The following is a 26,569-nucleotide window of genomic DNA, read 5'->3' as shown; positions in this document are numbered from 1 at the left end:
TGTGCTAGCCAGGTATGCCCTGGGTTTGGTAATTTAGCGTTAAATATCTAGAATCTGTGTGAACTAGTTTTGGCCATTTAATATTAAACATCTGGAATCTGTGTGAACTAGTTAAGACCATTCATGACATAGTTTAATAATGTAAGTTGCACCTGTAATTGTTTTAAGCCTGTACACCATTTTAGAAGTATTGAAAGATGTAAATGTATGAGTTGCATTATCCTAGGAACTAATTATGAGATAGAAATGAGAAAATATTCCTGCAGGTTTTAAAATATTGTTGAAAAACAATGAATTGATTAGGTATGTTTGAGAAAAGCATTGTGTGACTGTGATATGAGAGTTGTGTGAATATGGAAATAAGTCTTAATCTGACGTTTGGATAGTAACATATAGAAATATGCTTAATCGGATGATTGAAATTTGGATAATAGACATTGGTATAACTTTATCTTGGGGTTCTGTTCCTTCACTGCCCATCATAGAATATCACGGGGTGGTATTGAGAACGGGATGATATTTTAGAAAGCAACGGAAGGTCTATAGTTCCTGAGAGGCTTAATTTTGCCGTGGTCTCTAGGAGGTTAGAGAACCGTTGAGGATCCCATGACGGGCTGGTCATTGTCCGGGAAACAAAAGTTTATTTTTTTGGTTCTGCTGAGAGTATGTTTGGAGAGCTGCTTCGTAGCTGTGGAGAGTCCTTGAAAAAGCAAATGGATTGGTAGTCGTGAGTACCTAAGATTTTCTTACGTTTTATATGGATTCTGTGAATATATGAAAATATGATCAATTGTATGTGTGTATAATCGATTACTAGAGATTGGATAAAGTAATACTGGGAATATAATTATATACAATTTAAACCACCCATAAGTAGACGTACGTAGGTTTTGAGTTGGTATCTTTAATGGATAATTTGATAAAGATTAGGTTTTAGCATTATTAAACGGTCTACAATGTATTGGCAATTGTCTCAGAAACTGATTGGTCTGTCCACTTTTGGTTAATTTACCCTAACGATGTAACTATAAAACGCTTATTGGATTTTCTACGTCCGGGTGCTACATTTGAAATACAACTGCCCTTAAAGTCTGAAAATGTGTTTAATTTTTTCTATCTAGTATGAGAGGAGTTGCTGGGTTTATTGAATAAACCTTTTCCATAAAGTTAGTGAATTAAGATGGAATCTCGACGGAATTTATAATGTCGTACAAAGCCTAGGGTAATCATCAAACGAATTATCATTGCGTGATTAATGTGATGTAGTAAAGTAATTGAAATACATTGCATGAGAAAACATAATCTACTTTTATCAAAAAGCGCACGATTTGTTTCCTCGTCAATGAATGTCAATTTAACTCTTTGCTAATCTATTCCTTTGGCATGTGAGAATCTCACCGGAGAAACGCTTGGACCTTTAATTAAGGCTATTTTCTGGGAATTGTGTCGTTATTATGTGCCTGATGTTACGACTACAGACAATTGTAAATTGGGTTATTTGCGGGGTTTCTTCGTCATTTCTAGAAATCTTCGTAATTTCTTCGTCATTTCTAGAAAATGTAAAGGTTCTGGATTTGGGGCGGCAGGTAGCCTAGTGGTTAGAGCTGTTAGACTAGTAACCGAAAGGTTGCAAGATCGAATCCCCGAGCTGACAAGGTAAAAATATGTTGTTCTGCCCCTGAACAAGGCAGTTAACCCACTGTGCCTAGGCCATCATTGAAAAGAAGAATTTGTTCTTAACTGACTTGCTTAGTTAAATAAAGGTAAACATAAAATTTCAATAGCATGGTATTGTAATTCAACTATTGGTATGTTTTGCCTGGAAAGATACGGCCACCAGTGTTTGCTTAAGATATAAACTGAACGTTTTAACAGCTTGCTTAGTTCAAATTGAAAGACTAATTCATTGAACATAAATAGCGAGGTGATTTCGATGTAATACGTTGTCTGTTGCCTAAATGGTCTGCTGGAATAACATTTTGAGAATGGAGTCGTATTTAAATAACTGAATCAAAGAAGAGACAGTTACCTAAAAAAAAAAATATTCTTATGGATTGACTGATGTATTTTATACATTTGGCGCATTACATGTTATTTTTAAGTCTTGGACATTTCATAAATGTGAAGCTGAAAGAGAAGAGAAAGTTGTCAAGTTTGTTTTTAATCTTATGATAGAGGTAAGCGTAGAACGTTGTTTGAGTAGGAGGATGCAGAGGACATTCTCCAAACACCCCACAGGGCCGAAAGCCCTGTTATTTGCAAGAGTAAGCGACGCAGGTACAGAGGACAAAGAGCCGGATGCCTTGTCAGGACCCGGAGAAGGCGAGTGGGAAAGCTGCTGTTACCATCAATACTACTCGTCAACGTGCAATCATTGGACAATAAATTAGACGAGGTACGATCACAAATATCCTACCAACGGGACATCAAAAACTGTAATACCCTATGTTTCACGGAATCGTGGCTGAAAGACGACATGGATATTCAGCTAGCGGGATATACGCTGCACCGGTAAGATAGAACAGCCCACTCCAGTAAGACGAGAGGGGGGGGGGGGGGGGGTCTGTGAATATTTGTAAACAACAGCTGGTGCACGAAATCTAAGGAAGTCTCTATATTTTGCTCCCCTGAAGTAGAGTATACTGTGATAAATTGCAGGCCACACTACTTGCCTAGAGAGTTTTCAGCTATACTTTTCGGGGCTGCTTATTTACCACCACAGACAGATGTTGGCACTAAGATCACACTCAGTCAGCTGTATAAGAAAATAAGCAAACAGGAAACCACTTACCCAGAGGCGGCGCTCCTAGGGGCCGGATACTTTAATGCAGGGAAACTGAAATCAGTTCTACCAAATCTCTATCAACATGTTAAATGTGCAACCAGAGGGAAATAAATTCTAGATCACCTGTAAACCACACACAGAGACGCGTACTAAGCTCTCCCTCGCCCTCCATTTGGTAAATCCGACCACAACTCTATCCTCCTGATTCCTGCTTACAAGCAAAAATTAAAGCAGGAAGCACCAGTAACTTGGTCTATAAAAAAGTGGTCAGATGAAGCAGTTGCTAAACTACAGGACTGTTTTGCTATCAGAGACTGGAACATGTTCCGGGATTCTTCCGATGGCATTGAGGAGTACACCACATCAGTCACTGGCTTTATCAATAAGTGCTTCGAGGATGTCCTTCCCACAGTGACTGTACGTACATACCCCAACCAGAAGCCATGGATTACAGGCAACATCCGCACTGAGCTAAAGGGTAGAGCTGCCGCTTTCAAGGTGCGGGACTCTAACCCGGAAGCTTACAAGAAATCCTGCTATGCCCTGCGACAAACCATCAAACAGGCAAAGCTTCAATACAGGGCTCTGACGCTCGTCTTATGTGGCAGGGCTTGCAAACTATTACAGACTACAAAGGGAAGCACAGCCGCGAGCTGCCCAGTGACACGAGCCTACCAGATGAGCTAAATCACTTCTATGCTCGCTTCGAGGCAAGTAACACTGAGGCATGCATGAGAACATCAGCTGTTCCGGAGGACTGTGTGATCACGCTCTCCGTAGCCGACGTGAGTAAGACCTTTAAACAGGTCAACATATACAAGGCTGCGGAGCCAGACGGATTACCAGGACGTGTGCTCCGGGCATGTGCTGACCAACTGGCAGGTGTCTTCACTGACATTTTCAACATGTCCCTGATTGAGTCTGTAATACCAACATGTTTCAAGCAGACCACCATAGTTCATGTGCCCAAGAACACAAAAACAACCTGCCTAAATGACTACAGACCCGTAGCACTCACGTCCGTAGCCATGAAGTGCTTTGAAAGGTTGGTAATTGCTCACATCAACACCATTATCCCAGAAACCCAAGACCCACTCCAATTTGCATACCGCCCAAACAGATCCACAGATGATGCAATCTGTATTGCACTCCACAATGCACTTTCCCACCTGGACAAAAGGAACACTTATGTGAGAATGCTATTCATTGACTATAGCTCAGCCTTCAAGACCATGGTGCCCTCAAAGCTCATCACTAAGCTAAGGATCCTGGGACTAAACACCTCCCTCTGCAACTGGATCCTGGACTTCCTGAAGGGCCACCCCCAGGTGGTGAGGGTAGGTAGCAACACATCTGCCATGCTGATCCTCAACACTGGAGCTCCCCAGGGGTGCATGCTCAGCCCCCTCCTGTACTCCCTGTTCACCCACGACTGCATGGCCAGGCACGACTCCCAACACCATCATTAAGTTTGCAGACGACCCAATAGTGGTAGGCCTGATCACCGACAACGACGAGACAGCCTATAGGGAGGAGGTCAGAGACCTGGCCGGGTGGTGCCAGAATAACAACCTATCCCTCAACGTAACCAAGACTAAGGAGATGATTGGGGACTACAGGAAAAGGAGGACCAAGCACGCCCCCATTCTCATCGACGGGGCTGTAGTGGAGCAGGTTGAGAGCTTCAAGTTCCTTGGTGTCCACATCAACAACCAACTAGAATGGTCCAAACACATCAAGACAGTCGCGAAGAGGGCACGACAAAGCCTAATCCCCCTCAGGAAACTAAAAAGATTTGGCATGGGTCCTGAGATCCTCAAAAGGTTTTACAGCTGCAACATCGAGAGCGTCCTGACTGGTTGCATCACCGCCTGGTATGGCAATTGCTCGGCCTCTGACCCCAAGGCACTACAGAGGGTAGTGCTTATGGCCCAGTACATCACTGGGGCTAAGGTGCCTGCCATCCAGGACCTCTACACCAGGCGGTGTCAGAGGAAGGCCCCAAAAATTGTCAGAGACCCCAGCCACCCCAGTCATAGACTGTGCTCTCTACTACCGCATGGCAAGCGGTACCGGAGTGCCAAGTCTAGGACAAAAAGGCTTTGGGTTTAGTGAGTTTTCCATTTGTCTTAGTGCCAAGGTATCTTAAAGGGGCATGCACACACACGGAATTTTCGAAAGTTTTTATTTTCTGAGTTTTAATTAAACTCAGGAATTATTTTGGGAAAGGAATTTACTGGAAACCTGGGATACGACATGTATGTAATGTTTGACTGTTTTTAATTAATTTGTCTAATATAGTAAGAAACACTTCTCTGAAGGGTTTGCATGACCTATGACCTCTGTAAATGACTTTCCATTGTGGTTTGATCACCCTCATTGGAAAGCCATTTGGTTAATGAATTGAAGGTCATTTGTAATACTGATTTAAAGGTAATTTGAAATATTGATAATTATGATGAAGTTTATAGTTCTTAGCCATATTTGTGATTTGGATCAATGTGAAAAAAGAGAGGTCGTTGCCTTTGACTAAAGGTAGGCTGCCTTAAGTCTATTTTCCTACGACCGTATGGATACAATTATTTTTATTTATGGAGTTCTTACGAGTAGTGATTTTAATTTGATTTTGTTTTTTGAAATGTTGTTTTATTTTTTGACCAGTAGTGTTTTTTTTTTACACGTTACTCACATAGGGAGTTATGTGTCAAAATGGGGGAGGTAACAGTCCTCTGAGGTTTTGGATTAAAGTTTACATATCTTTAGTGATGTGTATGGAGTGATATGTGAAGGAGTGTATTGTTGTGTAGTTTGTTCTGTGCTATTCCCGATGGGTCATAGGTCTAACTTCCTGATCCTGTGGCTCTGCGATAGAGTTAATGGTGTGATGGGGAGTATAAGCCAATTTGAAAGAACAGTTTCAATAGAATGTGTTGTTATTCTCTTTGACATATGTTTAGACATTTGTATTAAGAATAATTGCTAAAAGTAATAATTTATCATATAGTTAATGAACTGAACTAAACTGTTGTTCTGATCTGTCCTCTTGAGGTTATCATGAAAAGTGACATCAGACGATATCATAATGCATGGAAGAGATAATTGGACCGAACAGTGTGTGTACCTCAAACCCCCCTCTAACTGGCTGAAGAATAGCAACAAAGGCGTTCAATACGGCCACTTCTTTTTATTTTTATTTTTTTTACCCCCTTTTCTCCCCAATTTCGTGGTATCCAATTGTTAGTAATTACTATCTTGTCTCATCGCTACAACTCCCGTACGGGCTCGGGAGAGACGAAGGTCGAAAGCCATGCGTCCTCCGAAACACAACCCAACCAAGCCGCACTGCTTCTTAACACAGCGCGCCTCCAACCCGGAAGCCAGCCGCAACAATGTGTCGGAGGAAACACCGTGCACCTGGCTCCCTTGATTAGCGCGCACTGCGCCCGGCCCGCCACAGGAGTCGCTGGTGCGCGATGAGACAAGGATATCCCTACCGGCCAAACCCTCCCTAACCCGGACAACGCTAGGCCAATTGTGCGTCGCCCCACGGACCTCCCGGTCGCGGCCGGCTGCGACAGAGCCTGGGCGCGAACCCAGAGTCTCTGGTGGCGCAGCTAGCGCTGCGATGCGATGCGATGCAGTGCCCTAGACCACTACGCCACCCGGGAGGCTTTTCTCAGGAGTGTGAGAGGAGTCCACGGGGAGTGAGCATGGGGATAAATCTGTTCCAAACTTCTCTTATGTTGCTGGTATACTGGTTGACGAATGGACAACAAATAATGGGTGGTAAAGGTGATGGCGGCTCAGGTGAAACATTGAAATTGGGACATTTTCATGGCCATCCACTTTGAACTGTAAAGCTATCTGAAGAAGACAAAAAGGACGCCAGAAGAATCAGTGCCTGAAGGGCTTGGTCAACTGTGCCCAAAATTGTTTTAGACTTTGGGGTATCAGGTTGATTGTAGAGGTCTACACACAATTCATAAAATTATAGTAATTTAGATTAATTGAGATACTGATCTGTATTATAATCGTGATAAATTAGTTAATAGTAGAATTATAGGATAATTATACTGGATGTTAATATTAATGTACATTCTGCCAATGTTGATGTGTGTTAAATTGAGGGGTTTTGACTTTGAGTGATAGGACCAATTTGAATCACTGAGCAATGTCATTCTAAATTTGGGTTGGATAATTAATTGGGTTTTTAATTATGATTTGGAAACTGAATGATTTTTAAAACTGAAGGATTTATTTGAGTTTAGTATGTTAATAACTATATGAGTGAAGCAATTCATGTATTAGGGATTGATTGTTTTGATTGTTGTTGTGTACTAAAGATATTGACGGAATCTCAGCATGCCATGGTGAATGGAGAGGGGAACTCTGATCCGGAGAGTGAAACTGATCCTACTCTATTTAATCTATAGGCATTGCCTTATAAATAGTGGAATCGTGATGGTTGTCTTGGGTCATGTTCATTAGGCACCAATGGAATACATTTTACTTTAACTAGGTGTCACTACCTGGATTTGTCCAACAAGATATGCTAATTTTAGTTTCTGGGATGAAAATAGTTATTTCCACCATTCTGATCCATTGGAGTGTGATAGATAACTAAAGCTTATTTTATTAAACTCCATTGCTGCATGCACTGCATTTATGCATTAAATATGTGTTTTTCACTGTCTACGGAGATATAGCTTTGAATCTCATAAATTATATGCGTCTTTAGTTTTTCTTCATGGGTTCGTGCAGGTGACTGTGTATCATAACCCCCCCCCCAGACAAATTGCTAGAGTGCTTAGAAAATGTGTTGGAGGTTGAAATGGGAGACAGTGCTAAGTTTCTTGGAAGGAGGCTGAGCCAGTGCTATGGCAGCCGGTCACGTGCAGGAACCCATGCAATGAGTTATTGCTTTAATGCTTCTTGGTTTATGTAGAATGTATGTATTTTGTGAATGTTCTTAAATCTTGTAATTTTCTTTTAAATTGAGAGGATTCTCAAAATGGGGGATTATAGTGGAAAATTCCAAGATTATGTTATAATACTTTTATTGCATCAAATGGTTGTTTTGTGCAACAGAATAGGAGATTTACGATGTCTTTTGGGTGATAAAATCTAAAGAGCATTCCAGAGCATGAGTTAATGTTTCTGTTCTATACGGTGCCAGACACTGGTCTCTACACAATGAAAACTGTTGACACAGCAGATACTGTCTTCTATGTATTATAGGTATCTTTCATACCAATCTTAACCTTGTGATCCATTCTATATATCTGTTGTTCGTCATGTAGGTTGAAAGGGGTGTATCTTGGCTATAAAATACCTTTGTACTTTTGTCTCGGGGCTCTCAACGAATCATCTGAGCGTGAATCGTCAACCAGCCATGACCAGCCATCATTATCGTAGAGCACTCAATCGATTCACTTTATATGTGTGTGTTGTATGGACCTGCTCCCTTATTAATAAGTTATTGAAGATTTAATTTAAGTGTAACTCTGACTTGTGTGATAAGTTTGTCTCTCCTCATTTGATAGTAAAGAAATGAACCACCACAACATATATACATACATATATTAACACATTTAAAAATATATATATTTTCCTTTATTACCTTCTAACCCTACCACCCTCCTCCTAATTGGAGTAAACTAGTGAACAACACTTAGGGTCCTACTTCCAGCTTATACATACTATATACATTTTACAGACACAATGTATTTTACAATAGTTATATTTTGTTTGTTTTTACTCCTGTCCTTCCTCTAACCTCAACCTCTCCCATCTATTTCTTTCACAAAAGTTCTGAACCTATATACGTTTTACGTACACAGTATACACAGTTTACATTAGTTATCTTGTTATTAGTTGTTATTATTCCCAACCTTCAGCTCCATTCAACTCCTCCCATCTATCTCTTAACACCATCCATATTGGATTTATATATTGTTCAACTGTGCTGTGATGTTTCACAGAAGTTCTGAACCTTTCTATTCTCATAATTTCAACAGATTGTAAATTAAAAATAAATGTTTTTGCTTAAAGTATTAGTATGTTATTGATCGATTGACTATGACTTTTCAGATCACCCTGTAGTGCTATCTGCAGTTAGCTATAGGTAAATGTTGCAATTCTTCAGCCATTGCTGGACCTGTGACCAAAACTCCCCCTCCTTTTTCCAGTAGACTGAATTGCGTTGCCTTGTGTTTCTACGGAGATTGTCATTCCACTGGGAATCACTGTGTTTCTTATCCCCAGGAGTGAGTATAGCGAGCCTTGTCTGTCGGTCTGTAATTAAAAAGCATACAGATTTGTGTGGTCATGCGGATTAAAGAGAAATGAGAAAAGAGGCTGATCTTTATGTACAATTCGGTTCCTTTTTTTCTGAGTGTGTTGGTGCGTCTGAATTGCACTAGTGGATAGGGTACCACTTCAGATGCAGCCACTGTCAGGCATAATCTATAGACAGGAAGCCACTTGTGCTGGTCCACCTTCTGATCCCTCCTATGACATCATTGTTCATCATTCTTTCACCCATCTATAGGGGGAGAGAGCAGCTCTCAGTCTATTTCTCAGCATCTCTCTATCATTGGCTCTTTTCTCTTTTCTCATTTCTTTCTCTCCACACTCGGCCCCTTCTCTCAACCTCTTCACTCTGAAGCCTCTCTTCTCTTTTCTCCCGTACCCCTCCTCTCTTGCATCTTTATTTGTGTGGATTTCTTTGACTCACTCTCCATTTCGCCTCCCCCCTCTCTCCTCATCTCTCTCTCCCTCTCTCTGTCCCTCTCTCTTCCTCTTTCCCTCCTTTTCTGCCCCGCTCTCGTTCTCTGTAGTATCGGAGCTGCATACTAATAGAGTTCTTTAATTACTTTTTTTCATAGGGACTGTCTGATATAACTTAAGCTGTGCTGCCTTTGCACATTGCTATGGCGAAACTCCAGTGGTTAATTGTACTAAGTGGAGGTGTTTGTTTTTGTGTGTGTGTGTGTGTGTGTGTGTGTGTGTGTGTGTGTGTGTGTGTGTGTGTGTGTGTGTGTGTGTGTGTGTGTGTGTGTGTGTGTGTGTGTGTGCGTGTGCGATGTTGTACAGTATTGAGTGTAGTTGACTGACATGTTTGTTTCTGGGGTGTGTGGGGAGGGGAATAATAGTGCAGACAGACAGACAGAGACGCGGTGAGAGAGATAGAGGAATGAAGAGATGGAGTAAGAGAGATCCAAACACAGAGACACTATTTGAGCCAAGGGTGGGTGTCGTTTAGGGCCCTTTTAAGCTCCTGTCAATCATATTAATCCATGGCAGAGCACAGACAGACAGAGAGACACAGCTCTCAGCTGTCCATCCGTCTGTCTGTCAGGGATATGTTACATACATTTTGTGTACCTCCATTTAGTATTATGTGTTACGTTACAAATGGATTCATGGTCTGGTTACTTAACATAGAAACGAAAGTAGATAGGTTGGTCGGGGAGGATGGGTGGCCTTATAATGTGACCGTCCAGCGTGTTTGACTCGTGTTGGGGACAACTGTAGCATTTTAGCTAACTCTTCCCTTGACCCTTTCCCTAACTTTAACTTAATTATCCTAACCGGCTACGTAATTTCTTCTAACCTGCTACGAAATTCCTCCTAACCTGCTACGTAATTTCTCCTAACCTGCTATGTTAGATCTCCTAACCTGCTGCGTTAGTATCCTAACCTGCTGCATTAGCCGCTAACGTTAGCCACAAACGCTTACATGCAACAAGCAGTCTGGCCTCAGGACAAGACGTACTATACTATACATCCTCCAAGATGTTTGATAAATTACATCATCCAATTAATGTGTTATTGCACGGCAGGGTAAGACACATGGTACTATACATCCGCCAATTCCTATTCCATTGGTAATGTAAAATATCCTACTAAATGCGAACAAATTTACATCCCAAATCCTACGAATTGACCTTATGCCGGGTTGCATAGTAACCACGAGACTGCTGACATTTATACACTGACACCTATGAATAAGTCGTCTACAGTGTTGCTCAACCCAGTCCATACACAGTCCATACACAGTCCATACACAGTCCATACACAGTCCATACAGGATGGTGCTGCTGACTGATCGATTCATCAGTTAGTTAGACACATGATTAGTTAGTTCACTGCAAGCAAGAAGAACTACATCCAGAGGCTGCTTTTCTGGTTGCCGGCAATTTTAATTCCCCATCACTAAGACACCCGATGCCCAACTTCTATCAACACGTCCCCCACGCCACTAGGGGCGATAAAGTCCTTGACCACTGTTATTCTACCCACAAGCAGGGATACAAGGCCATCCCTCGTCCGCCATTCGGCAAATCCGTACTCCTGTTTCCAGTTTACAAGCAGAAACTCAAACAAGAAGTACCCGTGATTTGAGAAATGGTCACCAGAATGAGAGATCATGCTACAGGACTGCTTAGCTAGCACTGATTGGAATATGTTTCAACACTCCGCCAATAACATTGACGAGTTAACCCCCTGTCACCGGCTTCATTCGAAAATGCATCAGCGTTTTCGCGGTGAGGGTTCACTGCTTCCCCAATCAAAAGCCCTGGATTAACACCGAGGCTGGCGCTAAACTAAAGGACAGGGCTACTGCACACAGAGCGATCGTAGACAACCCTGAGGCTACAGCCGAGGACAGGAATATGTACAAGAAGTTCCGCTATGACCTCCGCAGAGTCATCAAACGAGCAAAAGGACAATATATAAGGTGGACTCACAGGCTCCGCCGCCCACCGTATGTGGTATGGTCTACAGTCGATTACGGATTACAAATGAAGACCCAACTGTGATCTGCCCCATAATGCCTCTCTACCAGACGAACCCAATACACGCTTTGACAACAATAATATCGTGCCGGGTGTGAGGGCCGTCACCGACCCAGAGGATTGGGTGATCTCGCTCTGTGAGGCCAACGTGAGACGGGTTTCCAGGAAGCGTTCTCAGAGCATGCGCAGAACAGCTGGCAGGCATATTCAAGGTCATTTTCAACCACTTCTTGTCCCAGTCTGTAATCCCCACATGTTTTAAGATGACTACCATCATTTCTGTCACCAAGAACTCTAAGGCTTCATCCAACAATGACTACCGCCCTGTAGCACTCACTTCTGTAATCATGAAGTGCTTTGAGAGGCTGGTTATGGCACACATTCATACCGCCCCTACAGATCCATAGATGACACAATCTCAATTGCACTGCCCTCATCCACCTAGATAAGAGGAATACCTATATGAGAATGCAGTTCATTGACTACAGCTCAGGGTTCAACACCATTGTCACCTCCAAGCTTGTGTCCAAGCTTAGGACTCTGGGTCTGAACACCTCCCTCTGCACCTGGATCCTGGACTCCTGACCGGCCAACCCCAGTTGGTAAGGGTAGGCAATATACCTCCGCCACACTGACCCGCAACACAGGGGCCCCACAGGGGTATGTTTTTAGTCCCCTCTTGTACTCCCTGTTCACCGATGATTGCGTGCCAAGCACGACTCCAACACCATCATCAAGTTTGCTGATGACACGACGGTGGTAGGCCTGAACACCGGTGACGATTAATCAGCCTACAGGGAGGAAGTCTGTGACCTGGCAATGTGGTGCCAGAGCAACAGCCTCTCCCTCAATGTCAGTAAGTTTGGCATGGGCCCTCAAATCCTCAAAAAGTTCTACAGCTGTACCATTGATAGCAACTTGACTGGCTGCATCACTGCCTGGTATGGCAATAGCACCGTATATCACTGGGGCCATGCTCCCTGCCATCCAGGGCATCTATATCAGGTGGTGTGGAAGGAAGGCCCGGAAAATTGTTAAAGACTCCAACTACCTAAGCCATAGACTATTCTCTCTGCTTCCGCATGGCAAGCGGTACCGGTGCATCAAGTCTGACACCAACAGGCTCTTGAACAGCTTCTATTCCCAAACAATACAACTGATAAATAGCTAACAAAATCTGAATGAACCTTGTATCCTCATTGACCTTTTTATTTACATTGTTTGTCACTATGCACACTCTCAGGGCGCTACACACTCACACACACTCACTCCATCATCTTCTCACTCACACATAATATGCGCATACTGTACATTTATATTGACTACACACACCCCTTCACATACAAGCTGCTGCTTCTCTGTTTATCTTAAATCCTGTTGCCTAATCACCTTACCCTTATACATATCTACCTCCATCACTCCAGTATCCCTGCACATTGTAAATATGGTATTGGAACTGACCCTATATATAGTATGCTTACTTACTTACTCACTTATTGTTTTCTTCATATTTCTTTGAATTTCTTGTGTGTTTTTTCTAGTATTACATTGCTATTGATTATTGCATTGTTGGGTTTTGAGTTTGCAAAAAAGGTAGTTAACTGTACTTGCGCATATGACATAAAGAACTTGAAACTTGAAAGTGCTCGAATACTCGTTTTTATTGTAACAGTTCTGAAGAGGTGTCACGCCCTGACCATAGTTTGCTTTGTATGTTTCTATGTTTTGTTTGGTCAGGGTGTGATCTGAGTGTGCATTCTATGTTGTATGTCTGGTTTGTCTATTTCTATGTGTTTGGCCTGATATGGTTCTCAATCAGAGACAGGTGTTTTGCGTTGTCTCTGATTGGGAACCATATTTAGGTAGCCTGTTTTGTATTGTTGGTTGTGGGTGATTGTCTATGTGTAGTGTTTAGTGTCAGCACTATTTGTTATTTAGCTTCACGGTCGTCGTTTATTGTTTTTGTATTAGTTTCATTTAGTGTTCTCTGTCTATTAAAATTCAAGATGAACACTAACTACGCTGCGCTTTGGTCCTCTCCTTCTACCACCACAGACGATCGTGACAAGAGGACGAAGACTCTATAGCCTGCTGATCATGCCCATGCAGGGAGAGAGAGGGAGACCCATGCAAAGGGAGGTAGTACAAGGCCAAGAAAAAAGAGGGCGACACATACACTTACCCTGTAGTAGTCCGTACTGTACACGTCTCGGGACATGCCGAAGTCACCGATCTTCACCAGCAGGTTCTCTCCCACCAGACAGTTGCGTGTGGCCAGGTCTCGGTGGACAAAGTGCTGGGAGGCCAGGTAGACCATGCCTGCAGCGATCTGCTGGGCGATGTGCAGCATCTGGGACTGGGTCAGCTCCACGGGCCGGTTTGTCGGACCATCACCCATCATCACAGAGTCGGGACCGTGAGCCCTACAGAAGGAGAGAGGGGAGAAAAAATCTATTGAAATTCCAAATCACTACCAGAAATGTGACATCCCATATCTTTCTTAGAACTTAGTGAGAGCGTGGTTGTCCTATTGTTATTTTGCATACTACTTTCCCACAACTTTCTAGGAATGGTGCAGGATAGTTGCTTGGCTTTGGAACATTCTTAGCACATGTAGTCCTCTCCTGCAGTCAATGGCTACTGTCATTACACACCTGGCTAAAATATTACTGTAGCTCTGTTTGAATCACTTTTACAGTTAACTTTGACACATTCTGGAAACAGAAGATACTCTACAGGAATGCTGGAGTCCATCCAAATCATCTTGGCTACTGGACTCTGTCCAAGCATTTCAAGGCTCAGTTGAGACAATTAATTATCAATGACACAAGATCAACTCAGTTAATCCCTACCATTGTGACACTAAATTGTCATAATGGTGCATCAAATGTGCATTATCCCAGGGGTGTTGGCAGACACAATGTAAGTAACTTAGTTTATGTCCCCCTAACTGCCCTGAATACCTCTGTTGCTCCTACAGCTGTAGGATGCAGTAGTCATGTGCCTATGAACCAGTTACACTGTCAGCACTGAGGCGGAGAGCCTTAGTAGGAAGTCCACTGTGTGCAGCTCACTGTGCACGATCAGCTCCAATGTAAATAACATGAGCAAGTCTACTTTTGACAAGCTTCCCAGTAAAGCATTAAAAACAATCAAGCAACCCAGAAAAGTGCTAAAAATAGCCCATATTAACATATGTAGACTAAGAAACTAAGTTCCTGAAGTCAATCACTTGCTTTTAACAGATGACGTTCATATTTGAACAATCTCTGAAGCCCACTTAGATAATACCTTTGATGATACAGTGGTAGCAATACATGGTTATGCCTTCTACCGAAAAGACAGAAATGTCAATGGGTGAGGTGTTGCGGTCTATATTCAAAACCACATCCCTGTAAAGCTTAGAGAAAATCCCATGTTAAATACTGTTGAAGTAATATGTCTACAGTAACATGTCTTCATCTGCCTCACCTAAAGCCCATTCTGGTGGGAACTGCTATAGACCACCAAGTGATAAAAGTCAGTATCTGGATAATACGTGTGAAATGCTTGATATTGTATGTGATATCAACAGAGAATTATATTTTCTGGGTGATTTAAATATTGATGTCACGGATCCCTCCGGAACATTCATTGCGCACACCTGTCCCCTATTCCGACTGATTAGTACTTGTATAAGTGTGCCCTTTGGTTTCCATTGTCGATTTTTGTTACTATGTCCGTTGGTGCGTGTGAGTACCTGCGCTGTGTGTTTTGTCTTTTGTGCCATTGTGGATTGCACAGATGATTACGGGTCTCGTCCCGTGTGTTAATCATTGTGCGCGTGTTATTTATTCGAGGTACTCCTCGCTCTTTTGTTTGGGTTTGTACCCTGTGTTTTGTATAGTGTTTGTTTGGTCTTCGTCCCCGTGCCTTTACACGGCACGCCGTAATTTGGGTATAATTTTTTTTTTAATTAAGCATTCCTGCGCCTGTCTCCCGAATCATTCATACCAATGTGACAGGCTTTCATCAAGCTGCCCACTCCAGAAAAAACATCAAACTTTGAGCAGTGACTGCAACCTGGTTTAGGTTGTCAGTCAACCTACCAGGGTAGTTACAAACAGCACAGGAATGAAATAATCAACATGTATTGATCACATCTTTACTAAAGCTGCAGAAATCTTCTTTAAAGCAGGATCCAAATCCATTGGATGTATTGATCACAACATAGTAGCCATATCTAGGAAAACCAAAGTTCCAAAGGCTGGGCCTGATATAGTTTATAAGAGGTCATACAATAAGTTTTGTAGTGATTCTTATGTTGATTATGTAAAGAATATTTGCTGGTCTGTGGTGTGTAATGAGGAGCAACCAGACGCTGCACTTGACAGATTTATGAAATTCCATATTCCAGTTACTAAAAAGCATGCACCCATTAAGAAAATGACTGTAAAAACTGTTAAATCCTCTTGGATTGAAGAGGAATTGAAAAATGTTACAGTTGAGAGGGATGAGGCAAAAGGTATGGCAAATAAGTCTGGCAGCCCAACCGATTGGCAAACGTACTGCAAATTGAGAAATAGTGTCACTAAACTAAATAAAAATAAAAATAAACTATACAGTGAAACAAAAATAAATGATGTAAAGAATGAGAGTAAAAAGCTTTGGAGCACCTTAAATGGAATTTTGGGAAAAAAGGCAAACTTAGCTCCATCATTCATTGAATCAGATGGCTCATTCATCACAAAACCCACTGATATTGCCAACTACTTTAATGATTTTTTCATTGGCAAGATTAGCAAACTTGTCCGCAACAAACTCTGACACTACACATCCAAGTATATCTGACCAAAGTACAAAAGGCAAGCACTGTACTTATGGAATTCCGGTAAGTGAGTGTGGAAGAGGTGAAAAAATGATTGTTGTCTATCAACAATGACAAGCCACTGTGGTCTGACAACCTGGATGGAAAATAACTGAGGATAATAGTGGACGATATTGCCACTCCTATTTGACATATCTTCAATTTAAGCCTACGAGAAAGTGTGTGCCCTCAGATCTGGAGGGAAGCAAAAGTCATATATATTCTATATTGTGGATAAAGAGTTACTTGTCTAACAGAATACAGATAGTGTTCTTTAATGGAAGCCTCTCCAACATAATCCAGGTAGAATCAGTAATTCCCCAGGGCAGCTGTTTAGGCCCTTTAATGTAAAAAAAATCTTTACTAACAACATGACTAAACTGCTTAGAGTAAGCCTGTATTGTAAACTGTCATGGTCAAAACATATTGATACATTAGCTAAGATGGGGAACAGTCTGTCTATAATAAAGCGCTGCTCTACCTTCTTAACAACATTATCAACAAGGCATGTCCTACAGGCCCTTGTTTTGTCGCACCTGGACTACTGTTCAGTAGTGTGGTCATGTGCCACAAAGAGGGACTTGGGAAAATTGCAATTGGCTCAGAACAGGGCAGCAAGGCTGGCCCTTAAAAGTACACGGGGAGCTAACATTATTGAAATGCATGTCAATCTCTCATGGCTCAAAGTAGAAGAGAGATTGACCTCTTCACTACTTGTTTTTGTAAGAAGTGTTGACAAGCTGAATGTACCAAGCTCTCTGTTTAAACTACTAGCACACAGTTTGGACAACCATGCATACCCCACAAGACATGCCATCAGAGGTCTCTTCACAATCCCCAAGTCCAGAACAGACTATGTGAGGTGTACAGTACTACATAGAGGTTACAGCCTTATTAAAAAATTGATTAAATTAATTTTTTCCCCTCATCAATCGGCACAAAATACCCTATAATGACAAAGCAAAAACTGAAATGTCACATTTACATAAGCATTCAGACCCTTTACTCAGTACTGTGTTAAAGCACCTTTGGCAGTGATTATAGCCTCGAGTCGTCCTTGGTATGACGCTACAAGCTTGGCACACCTGTAGTTGGGGAGTTTGTCCCATCCTTCTCTGCAGATCCTCTCAAGCTCTGTCAGGTTGGATGGGGAGCGTTGCTGCATAGCTACTTTCAGGTCTCTCCAGAGATGTTCGATCAGGTTCAAGTCCAGGCTCTGGCTGGGCCACTCAAGGACATTAAGAGACTTGTCCCGAAGCCACTCCTGCGTTGTCTTGGCTGTGTGCTTAGGGTCGTTGTCCTGTATGAAGATGAATCTTCACCCCAGTCTGAGGTCCTGAGCGCTCTGGAGTAGATTTTCATTAAGGATCGCTCTGTACTTTGCTCCATTCATCTTTGCCTCGATCCTGACTAGTCTCCCAGTCCCTGCCGCTGAAAAACATCCTCACCTTGCTTCACCGTAGGGATGGTGCCAGGTTTCCTTCAAGCGTGATTCTTGGCATTCAGGCCAAAGAGTTCAATCTTGGTTTCATCAGACCAGAGAATCTTGTTTCTCGCGGTCTGGGAGTCTTTAGGTGCCTTTTGGCAAACTCCAAGCGGGCTGTCATGTGCCTTTTACTGAGGAGTGGTTTCCTTCTGGCCACTCTACCATAAAGGCCTGATTGGTGCAGTGCTGGAGAGATAGATGTCCTTCTGGAAGGTTCTCCAATCTCCACAGAGGAACTTTGGAGCTCTGTCAGAGTGACCATCAAGTTCTTGGTCACCTCCCTGACCAAGGACCTTCTCCCACGATTGCTCAGCTTGGCCGGGCGGCCAGTTCTAGGAAGGGTCTTGGAGGTTCCAAACTTCTTCCATTTAAGAATGATAGAGGCCAATGTGTTCTTCGGGACCTTCAATGCTGCATTCTTTGGTACCGTTCCCCATATCTCTGCCTCGACATAATCCTGTCTCCGAGCTCAATGAACAATTCCTTTGACCTCATGGCTTGGGTTTAGGTCTGACATGCACTGTCAACTGTGGGACCTTATATAGACAGGTGTGTGCCTTTCCAAAACATGTCCAATTAATTGAATTTACCACAGGTCGACTCCAATCAAGTTGTGGAAACATCTCAAGGATGATCAATGGAAACAAGATGCACCTCAGCTCAATTTCAAGTCTCATTGCAAAGGGACTAAATATTTATGTAAATAAGGTATTTATTTTTCTATATACTGTATATACAGTACCAGTCAACATTTTGGACACACCTACTAATTCAAGGGTTTTTCTTTATTTTTTTGTAGAATAATAGAATAATAGTGAAGGCATCAAAACTATGAAATAACACATATGGAAGAATCATGTAGTAACCCAACAAGTTTTAAACAAATCAAAATATATTTTATATTTGAGATTCTTCAAATAAGCCACCCTTTGCCTTGATGAGAGCTTTGCACTCTCTTGGCAGTCTCTCAACCAGCTGCATGAGGTAGTCACTTGGAATGCATTTCAATTAACAGGTGTGCTTTGATAAAAGTTAATTTGTGGAATTGATTTCCTTCTTAATGTGTTTGAACCAATCAGTTGTGTTGTGACAAAGGGGGGGGGGGGGGGGGGGGGTGAAGATAATCCTATTTGGTAAAATACCAAGTCCATGTTATGGCAAGAACAGCTCAAATAAGCAAAGAGAAACGACAGTCCATCATTCATTTAAGACATGAAGGTCAGTCAATGCGGACCATTTCAAGAACTTTGAACGTTTTTTCAACTGCAGTCGCAAAAACCAAACCAAGAGGTATGATGAAACTGGCTCTCATGAGGACTGACACAGGAAAGTAAGACCCAGAGCTACCTCTACTGCAGAGGATAAGTTCATTAGAGTTACCAGCCTCAGAAATTGCAGCCCAAACAAATGCTTCACAGAGTTCAAGTAACAGACACATCTCAACTTCAACTGTTCAGAGGAGACTGTGCGAATCAGGCCTTCATGGTCGCACTACTAAAGGACACCAATAAGAAGGAGAGACTTGCTTGGTGCCAAGAAACACAAGCAATGGCCATTAGACCGGTGGAAATCTGTCCTTTGGTCTGATGAGTCCAAATGAGAAATTTCTGGTTCCAACTGCCATGTCATTGTGAGATGCAGAGTAGGTGAACGGATGGTCTCCGCATATGTAATTCCCACCGTGAAGCATGGAGGAGGAGGTGAGATGCTGTGGGGGTATTTTGCTGGTGACACTGTATGTGATTTATTTAGAATTCAAAGCTCACATAACCAGCAAGGCTACCACAGCATTCTGCAGCAATACGCCATCCAATCTGGTTTGTGGTTAGTGAGACTATAATTTGTTTTTCAACAGGACAATGACCGAACTCACTTCCAGGCTGTGTAAGGGCTATTTGACCAAGAAGGAGAGTGATGGAGTTCTGCATCAGATGACCTGGCCTCCACAATCACCTGACCTCAATCCAATTGAGATGGTTTGGGATGAGTCGAGGAGAATCACTACTGTACAGTGTGTGTGACCCTGATTTAGCCCACTACAGTAATTAAGGAACTTGACAAAAAAACAATATTCTTGGTATTTCATTATTTGAACCGAACGTTTCCTAAAAGTTCAAACATGGTTACATTCATATTTCAATGATGGTAATGTTCTAGAAGCATTCTCCATCTGGTTTGACATTGGGAATGTTTTAAATAGTTCATAGAACGTTAAGAAACAACGCTCTTCTGTGGGACTTTCAGCACTTCAGCATAACGTTTCATAAAGGTTTCCTCATTGTTCTATTTAAAGACATTTTCCAAATTGTTCTTGAGAACATTAAGAAAACTTTCCATAAAAACCACAAGGAACTTTAGTAACGTTCAGAAAACATTCTAAGAATGTTATTTAAAAACATATACATTCCATTCTCAGAACGTTAAGAAAACTTTCCATAAAAACTTTAGTCATGTTCAGAGAATGAGAAAATATATACATTCTGTTCTCAGCATCAACAAAACTCTTATTATCCTCTATCTTGTTAAGTGTGTTCAGGTGTGTTGGCCGCGCCCGCCGCCCACTAACTGAGTGCTTGTTTACTTTGAAATGGGGGCTGTTTGAATAGACTAAAATGAACAGCTTGGCATGCGTAAAAAACATGGCAAGCGAGCTTCATCCTGGTATCGCAGTGGACTAATTCCATCGATAGAGAACAGAAGATTATAGGTTTGGATCTCACTGATGCCGTGTCAGAATAAAAAATATATGTGTTTGCGTGATTAATGCCTAAGGAAATACATTTCCATCTGTCCTATCTGTACATGGAGTTCAATAATAAGCTAGCAGTGTTATTAAAAATCTTATTGAAACATATAGTGGGCTTTTATGCAGTATATGCCTAATTTGAACATGCCCAAAGAATGGTTTACCTGAGGAACTTGTTGAGGTCCCCGTGCTTCATGTACTCAAACACCATGATGAGGGGGTTGCTCTCCACACACACACCGTAGAAGGTGACGATATGCTCGTGCTGCAGGTTGGTCAGCAACTCGGCCTCTCGATGGAAGTCCTTCCTCGCATTCTCACTGGCCTCTTTCAGGGTCTGAACACACACACACACACACACACACACACACACACACACACACACACACACACACACACACACACACACACACACACACACACACACACACACACACACACACACACACACACACACACACACACACACACACACACACACAAAGGTTACTACCTACGTTTCCTCAGAACTCACTACATGCACACTGATTTTGAGAGATGTTTACTGACAGGGTACTATTCTGCCACAAGATGTTTTTGGCTCAAGTCTACCAAGTGCAAACTTAAGTGGCTCTTAAAGTAAAAATTAGTTATAGAAACAAAACCATAGCCCACAATGTTAGCTTATTGGCAATGACCAAGCAGAGATGGTGTATACTTTTATACTGTAAGTGATTACTGTGTCATTGTTTACAGAAGTAGTGTTATTGGTTCTCGTGTTCTGAACTTTGCTATTTTCATGAAATCTGTCATAGCGATTTTAGTGCAGAGGCAAATGCAAGAGAGAGAGAGAGAGAGAGAAGGAACAAGAGAGATAGAGAGAGAGAAGGATGAAGAGAGAGAGTTTCAGGTAATGTAAGCGATATGGGCCTATATTCATATCTACAGAAATATATAGAAATGATTCTGTATGAATAATTGATTTGGTCCTACAAAAAGTGGGTATATGAGTACATAGGGTGTTTTGTGCTTACAGAGAACTGAAGTGTCCATTTACAAATAGGAACAGGAGAGCGCTAAGGAAGCCAGGGCTGACCCTCTGTTCTGACCCCCAGCTAGAATACTGAGATGCCAGACAAAAGAGGTTCATCCACCCCCATCTTTAACCAAATGTATTCCAGGAAACAGGACTCATCATTATGATCAGAACAGAAATGGACTTGGGCAGTGTTCCCTCAACCAAAAAATTGTCACTAAGTCTGCTGAGCACAAACTTTACTGTGAACACTGAGGCTGTATCTGCTTTAAGTTGCAGTTTTAACAGTGGCCAAGTAGGTTAGTCTGGCAATTGTATAATAATGTAGGCCTACCAGAGTGGCCTACCATCAAAAACAATGGAGAAAATGTATCCCATAACATTTTAACATGGAAATAGCTGTTCTACCATTCAGCCTGCAGTAGCTGCCAATGTGTGCTGTTCAATTCAGGCCTACATTCCATGAGACGTTTGAGAAGAAAAAAAACATGCAGGGCTTGTAATTAACCTGTTTATCCACTTGTCCTTCAGACGAGGAGGTGACGGAAAATGTTTTGTGTTGTTTGATGCAAGAAACCACTTTACAAAATAAAATGCATTATTATTCCCATACCATTATTACAGAGAATCAGACAAATTATGCTACCCTCTGTCTTTTGGCTACTTAGCTTATTCAAGCCTGTCTCAAAATACAACACTGCCCCTTTAAGACAGAAAAAAAGCTCTTTACCTGACTTGCTTTTCAAAGATGGCTAGAAATGCACACGTTTTGTGCTCTTGTGGGAATCAATTACTCCCCTATAGCTGACTACAAATGATCTATAACTGGGCTAATAACTCACTATCTAGCAAAGGATATGAACAGAACGTGCACACGTGGCTACATGCAGCTCTTGCTTTGATCTCAAGACAAGTGCATCTACTCACGGCCACAGCTGTAAACACAGTCCAGTTCAAAGTAAATAGCACAAATCCATCCCAGGAGGTTGGTGGCACCTTAGTTGGGGAGAACGGGCTCGTGGGAATGACTGGAGCGGTATCAGTGGAATGGTATCAAATACATCAAACATGGTTTCCATGTGTTTGATGCCATTCCATTTGTTCCGTTACGGCCATTATTATGCCGCACCGGTCTGTGTAGAGTACAGGCTGAGTCTTGCACAATAGAATCTTACTCCGATGCGTTCTGTCCACAACAAAATCTTGTGCATAGTTTGTTTAGTTGCGGTGTGTTGTATTGAAAGTTGCTAATATTGTGTTGATTTGATCACAATTGCCACACTAAAGGGAAACGTTGATGGTGTCAACTAACAGGGAAAACTCTAGAAAGTTGTGTGAAGTTCAATCTCCCGCTTCTCTCCGTGGACTGATAGTTCTACTGCGCTCTGAATGGCAGTCCCTGAGAGCTGCAAGGCAGTGTTGGGTAACTGCACGTCCATGCACTAACAACCCAACATTGAAGTGCTTCTTTCAACGAATTCTGAAGATTATTCACACGTACAGAAGACGTTTGTTCACACATAGCTTTCAGGAAACTCCCCCCTGAACGTGATTTACCTATGATATTGTACGACCGACCAGGACATTGGTGCCTTTGATCGCCTGTGTGACTTCTAGCATCTTTTCATGAGACTGCCAACGCGTTAGCTAATATCACTAATATCACTGTTCAGTATCTTGATCAATGGCTCCTTTGCGTATTTTTCCATAGCCTAGCCTATATGGCCGCATGCCTGTCCAATACTTTCTTGTAAAACCACTACCATTAGTGGATATGAGTATGTTAGACCGTAGAGACGGCAACTTGGAAAGTGCCAAGTCACATCTATCATCTTAGATGTGACTTGGTTGCAGATTGCTAGCACATACAGAAAAGCTCCACTTCACACTTAGAATAATGTGGGAGTCCCACAGTGGGACACAGAAAAGGACAGGAGGTCAGGGGGGGGGGGGGGGGTGGTTCTTTCCCATCATGTCATGTATTTTTTAATGAAAACACTCCAATAAGATCTCTTTTCACTACAGACTTAGACTGCTGGAATTCTTGGTGGAAGCAGGCTATTGGCAAATTTTCCTATAAGAGTGTTAGGGGGTTGGGGGTTAGGAGTCCATTTGGAAATTGGTCAAACAATGTAGTCTACAGTAGGTTGTGATAGACAGTAAAGAGCAGCGTTACCTTGACAGCCACCAGGATCTTGTCGAGCTCAGGAGACAGGTTATAGCACTCGGCCAGGAAAACCTTGCCAAACGCCCCTTCTCCCAACTCCCTCTTCAGAACTATATTGTGCCTCTTGATGTGCTGGACAACTGCAAGACAGACAGAACCTAGTTATTACAGATATCAGTGTGACTGCCTAAACTGGATGTATCATAGATGACAAGAGATGGCTTATGGTTGGATAAGGGGTCTGGGAGCCATCATTTGTTGCACCGAATGATCTAGCTACTATTTTATTTTATTTATATACAGTACCACTCAAAAGTTTGGACCCACCCACACGGGTTGTCCTTCAAGGGTTTTCCTTTATTTTTACAATTTAGAAAAATAGTGAAGACATCAAAACTATGAAATAACACATATGGAATCATGTAGTAACCAAAAAAGTGTTGAACAAATGAATATATATTATCTACTTGAGATTCTTCAAAGTAGCCACCCTTTGCCTTGATGACAGCTTTGCACACTCTTGGCATTCTCTCAACCAGCTTCATGAGGTAGTCACCTGGGATGCATTTTAATTAACAGCTGGGCCTTGTTAAAAGTTAATTTGTGGAATTTCTTTCCTTCTTAATGCATTTGAGCCAATCAGTTGTGTTGTGACAAGGTAGTGGTGGTATACAGAAGATAGCCCTATTTGGCAAAAGACCAAGTCCATATTATGGCATTAACAGCTCAAATAAGCAAAGAGAAATGACAGTCCATAATTACTTTAAGACATGAAGGTCAGTCAATATGGAACCTTTCAAGAACTTTGAAAAACCATCAAGCGCTATGATGAAACTGGCTCTCAGGAGGACCGCCACAGGAATGAAAGACCCAGAGTTAGCTTTGCTGCAGTGGATACGTTCATTAGAGTTACCAGCCTCAGAAATGGCAGCCCAAATAAATGCTTCACAGAGTTCAAGTAACAGACATCTCAACATCAACTGTTCAGAGACTGTGTGAAACAAGCCTTCATGGTTGAATTGCTGCAAAGAAACCACTACTAAAGGACACCAATAATAAGAAGAGACTTGCTTGAGCCAAGAAACACGAGCAATGGACATTAGACCGGTGGAAATCTGTCCTTTGTTCTGATGAGTCAAAATGTGAGATTTTTGGTTCCAACCGCCGTGTCTTTGTGAGACGCAGAGTAGTTGAACGGATGATCTCCGCATGTGTGGATCCCACCATGAAGCATGGAAGAGGAGGTGTGATGGTGTGGGGGTGCTTTGCTGGAGACACTGTCAGTGATTGAGGGTGCAAAGCTGTCATCAAGGCAAAGGGTGGCTACTTTGAAGAATAAAAATCTAAAATATATTTTGATCTGTTTAACACTTTTTTGGTTACTACACAATTCCATATGTGTTATTTCATAGTTTTTATGTCTTCACTATTATTCTACAAAGTAGAACATAGTCAAAATAGAAAAACCCTTGAATGAGTAGGTGTGTCCAAACTTTTGACTGGTACTGTACATTGTGGTGAGGTGTTTTGTCTAATTTTCAATTGAAAGGGAGTTTTACTATTCGTTTTGTATTCTGTCTTTTTATTGTGATGATAGCAATTTGTATCATTGTGTTGTACAGTGTTAGCTCAGCTCTGTCTCTCAGCATGTGTAATAGCTGTCAGGTGGGAATCGTCAGAAATTGATGTTTGAAGGTCTATTTGAAACAACAATTTTTGACTGAACTAACACTGAGATCAGTCTGGTGGTAATAACATAGCAGGCTTTTCCCAGTGCTTTCTCCCAGAGCGGTTTTCATGCAGCCAGATACTGTAGATGCTCTGCGCCCACTTAACTCAACCCAGGCCTCCCTCTACAGCAGGGAGGACAGTGGAGAACACCAAAACATATTCATCAGCAGGTTACTGTCTTCAGAGAGAGAAACCGTGGACCCGGACACAAACCATCAAGATTTATTTCTGATCTGATTAAGAAATGCATTTGAAGAAAAGCTCACCACTCGAGCTATTGCATTACAGCGGGCTAGACTTTGAAGCTGCATCGATCTGCACTAACTTACTGAGAGGCATAACCCAATATTATGTAAAAAGACAGGGAGAGGGAGACAGAGAGCCTAGGCCATTAGACTAGCACATACAGACTGAAGACCTGAGCGCAGCTTTGTGTGTGTGTGAACCTGATGACATCACATCTGCCAAAACAACAGCTCAGGGAATGAATTACATGTAAGTTCCCACAGTTCCCAGAACATTTATCCACAAAAGCCACAACTCGTTACCATTGCTCACTAATTCTCTTCTTTCGCAACAATAATAGCATGGTTACACAAATACTTCCAAGTTAAAACTCAGATATTTTTACCATTACAACCATACAATTCCACCATTACCGCCAATTCATGTACAGTAAGTCTACATTTACACAACCAAACACTACACATGTACTCTTTTATCATTCTTTGTAAGTACGTAAAATATACATGTCAAGAAGAGACATGTTCCCTATCCAAGTCCACCCCCCTTCCACTGTCTGTCATCCTCTCTAGTTTCAGCTAAGTAGCTGTTCATTTCCAAAGCCTCACTTCTGGAGGGTAGAATAGGGGTTGGCTTTAGACTTTAGTCCCTGTGTTCTGATGTCATGGGTGAACGGGATCATTTCCACAGGAGGAGAGCCCTTCTGCAAGTAAACATCCTGGTAAAAATACATTTGTGAATCAAATTTT

The 26,569-nt window shown here is 42.1% G+C and overlaps 1 protein-coding gene across 1 annotated transcript in view; it reads right to left on the bottom strand.

The window, feature by feature from the left end:
* Positions 1 to 26,569, bottom strand: part of LOC120063544 (BDNF/NT-3 growth factors receptor-like) — a 95,064-nt gene that overhangs the window by 19,880 nt on the left and 48,615 nt on the right. The window contains exons 14-16 of the mRNA XM_039013904.1: positions 23,856 to 23,986; positions 20,829 to 21,001; positions 13,769 to 14,009 (exon numbers count right to left, since the gene is read on the bottom strand). Coding sequence (XP_038869832.1) covers positions 13,769 to 14,009; positions 20,829 to 21,001; positions 23,856 to 23,986 — 545 coding nt within the window. The remainder of the gene's footprint in view (positions 1 to 13,768; positions 14,010 to 20,828; positions 21,002 to 23,855; positions 23,987 to 26,569) is intronic.

Source organism: Salvelinus namaycush, chromosome 18, assembly GCF_016432855.1.
Source record: "Salvelinus namaycush isolate Seneca chromosome 18, SaNama_1.0, whole genome shotgun sequence".
In the NCBI taxonomy this organism is placed as follows: Eukaryota; Metazoa; Chordata; class Actinopteri; order Salmoniformes; family Salmonidae; genus Salvelinus; species Salvelinus namaycush.
Note: the sequence above shows the minus strand (reverse complement) of the source record. Positions and strands in the feature narration are given on the sequence as shown.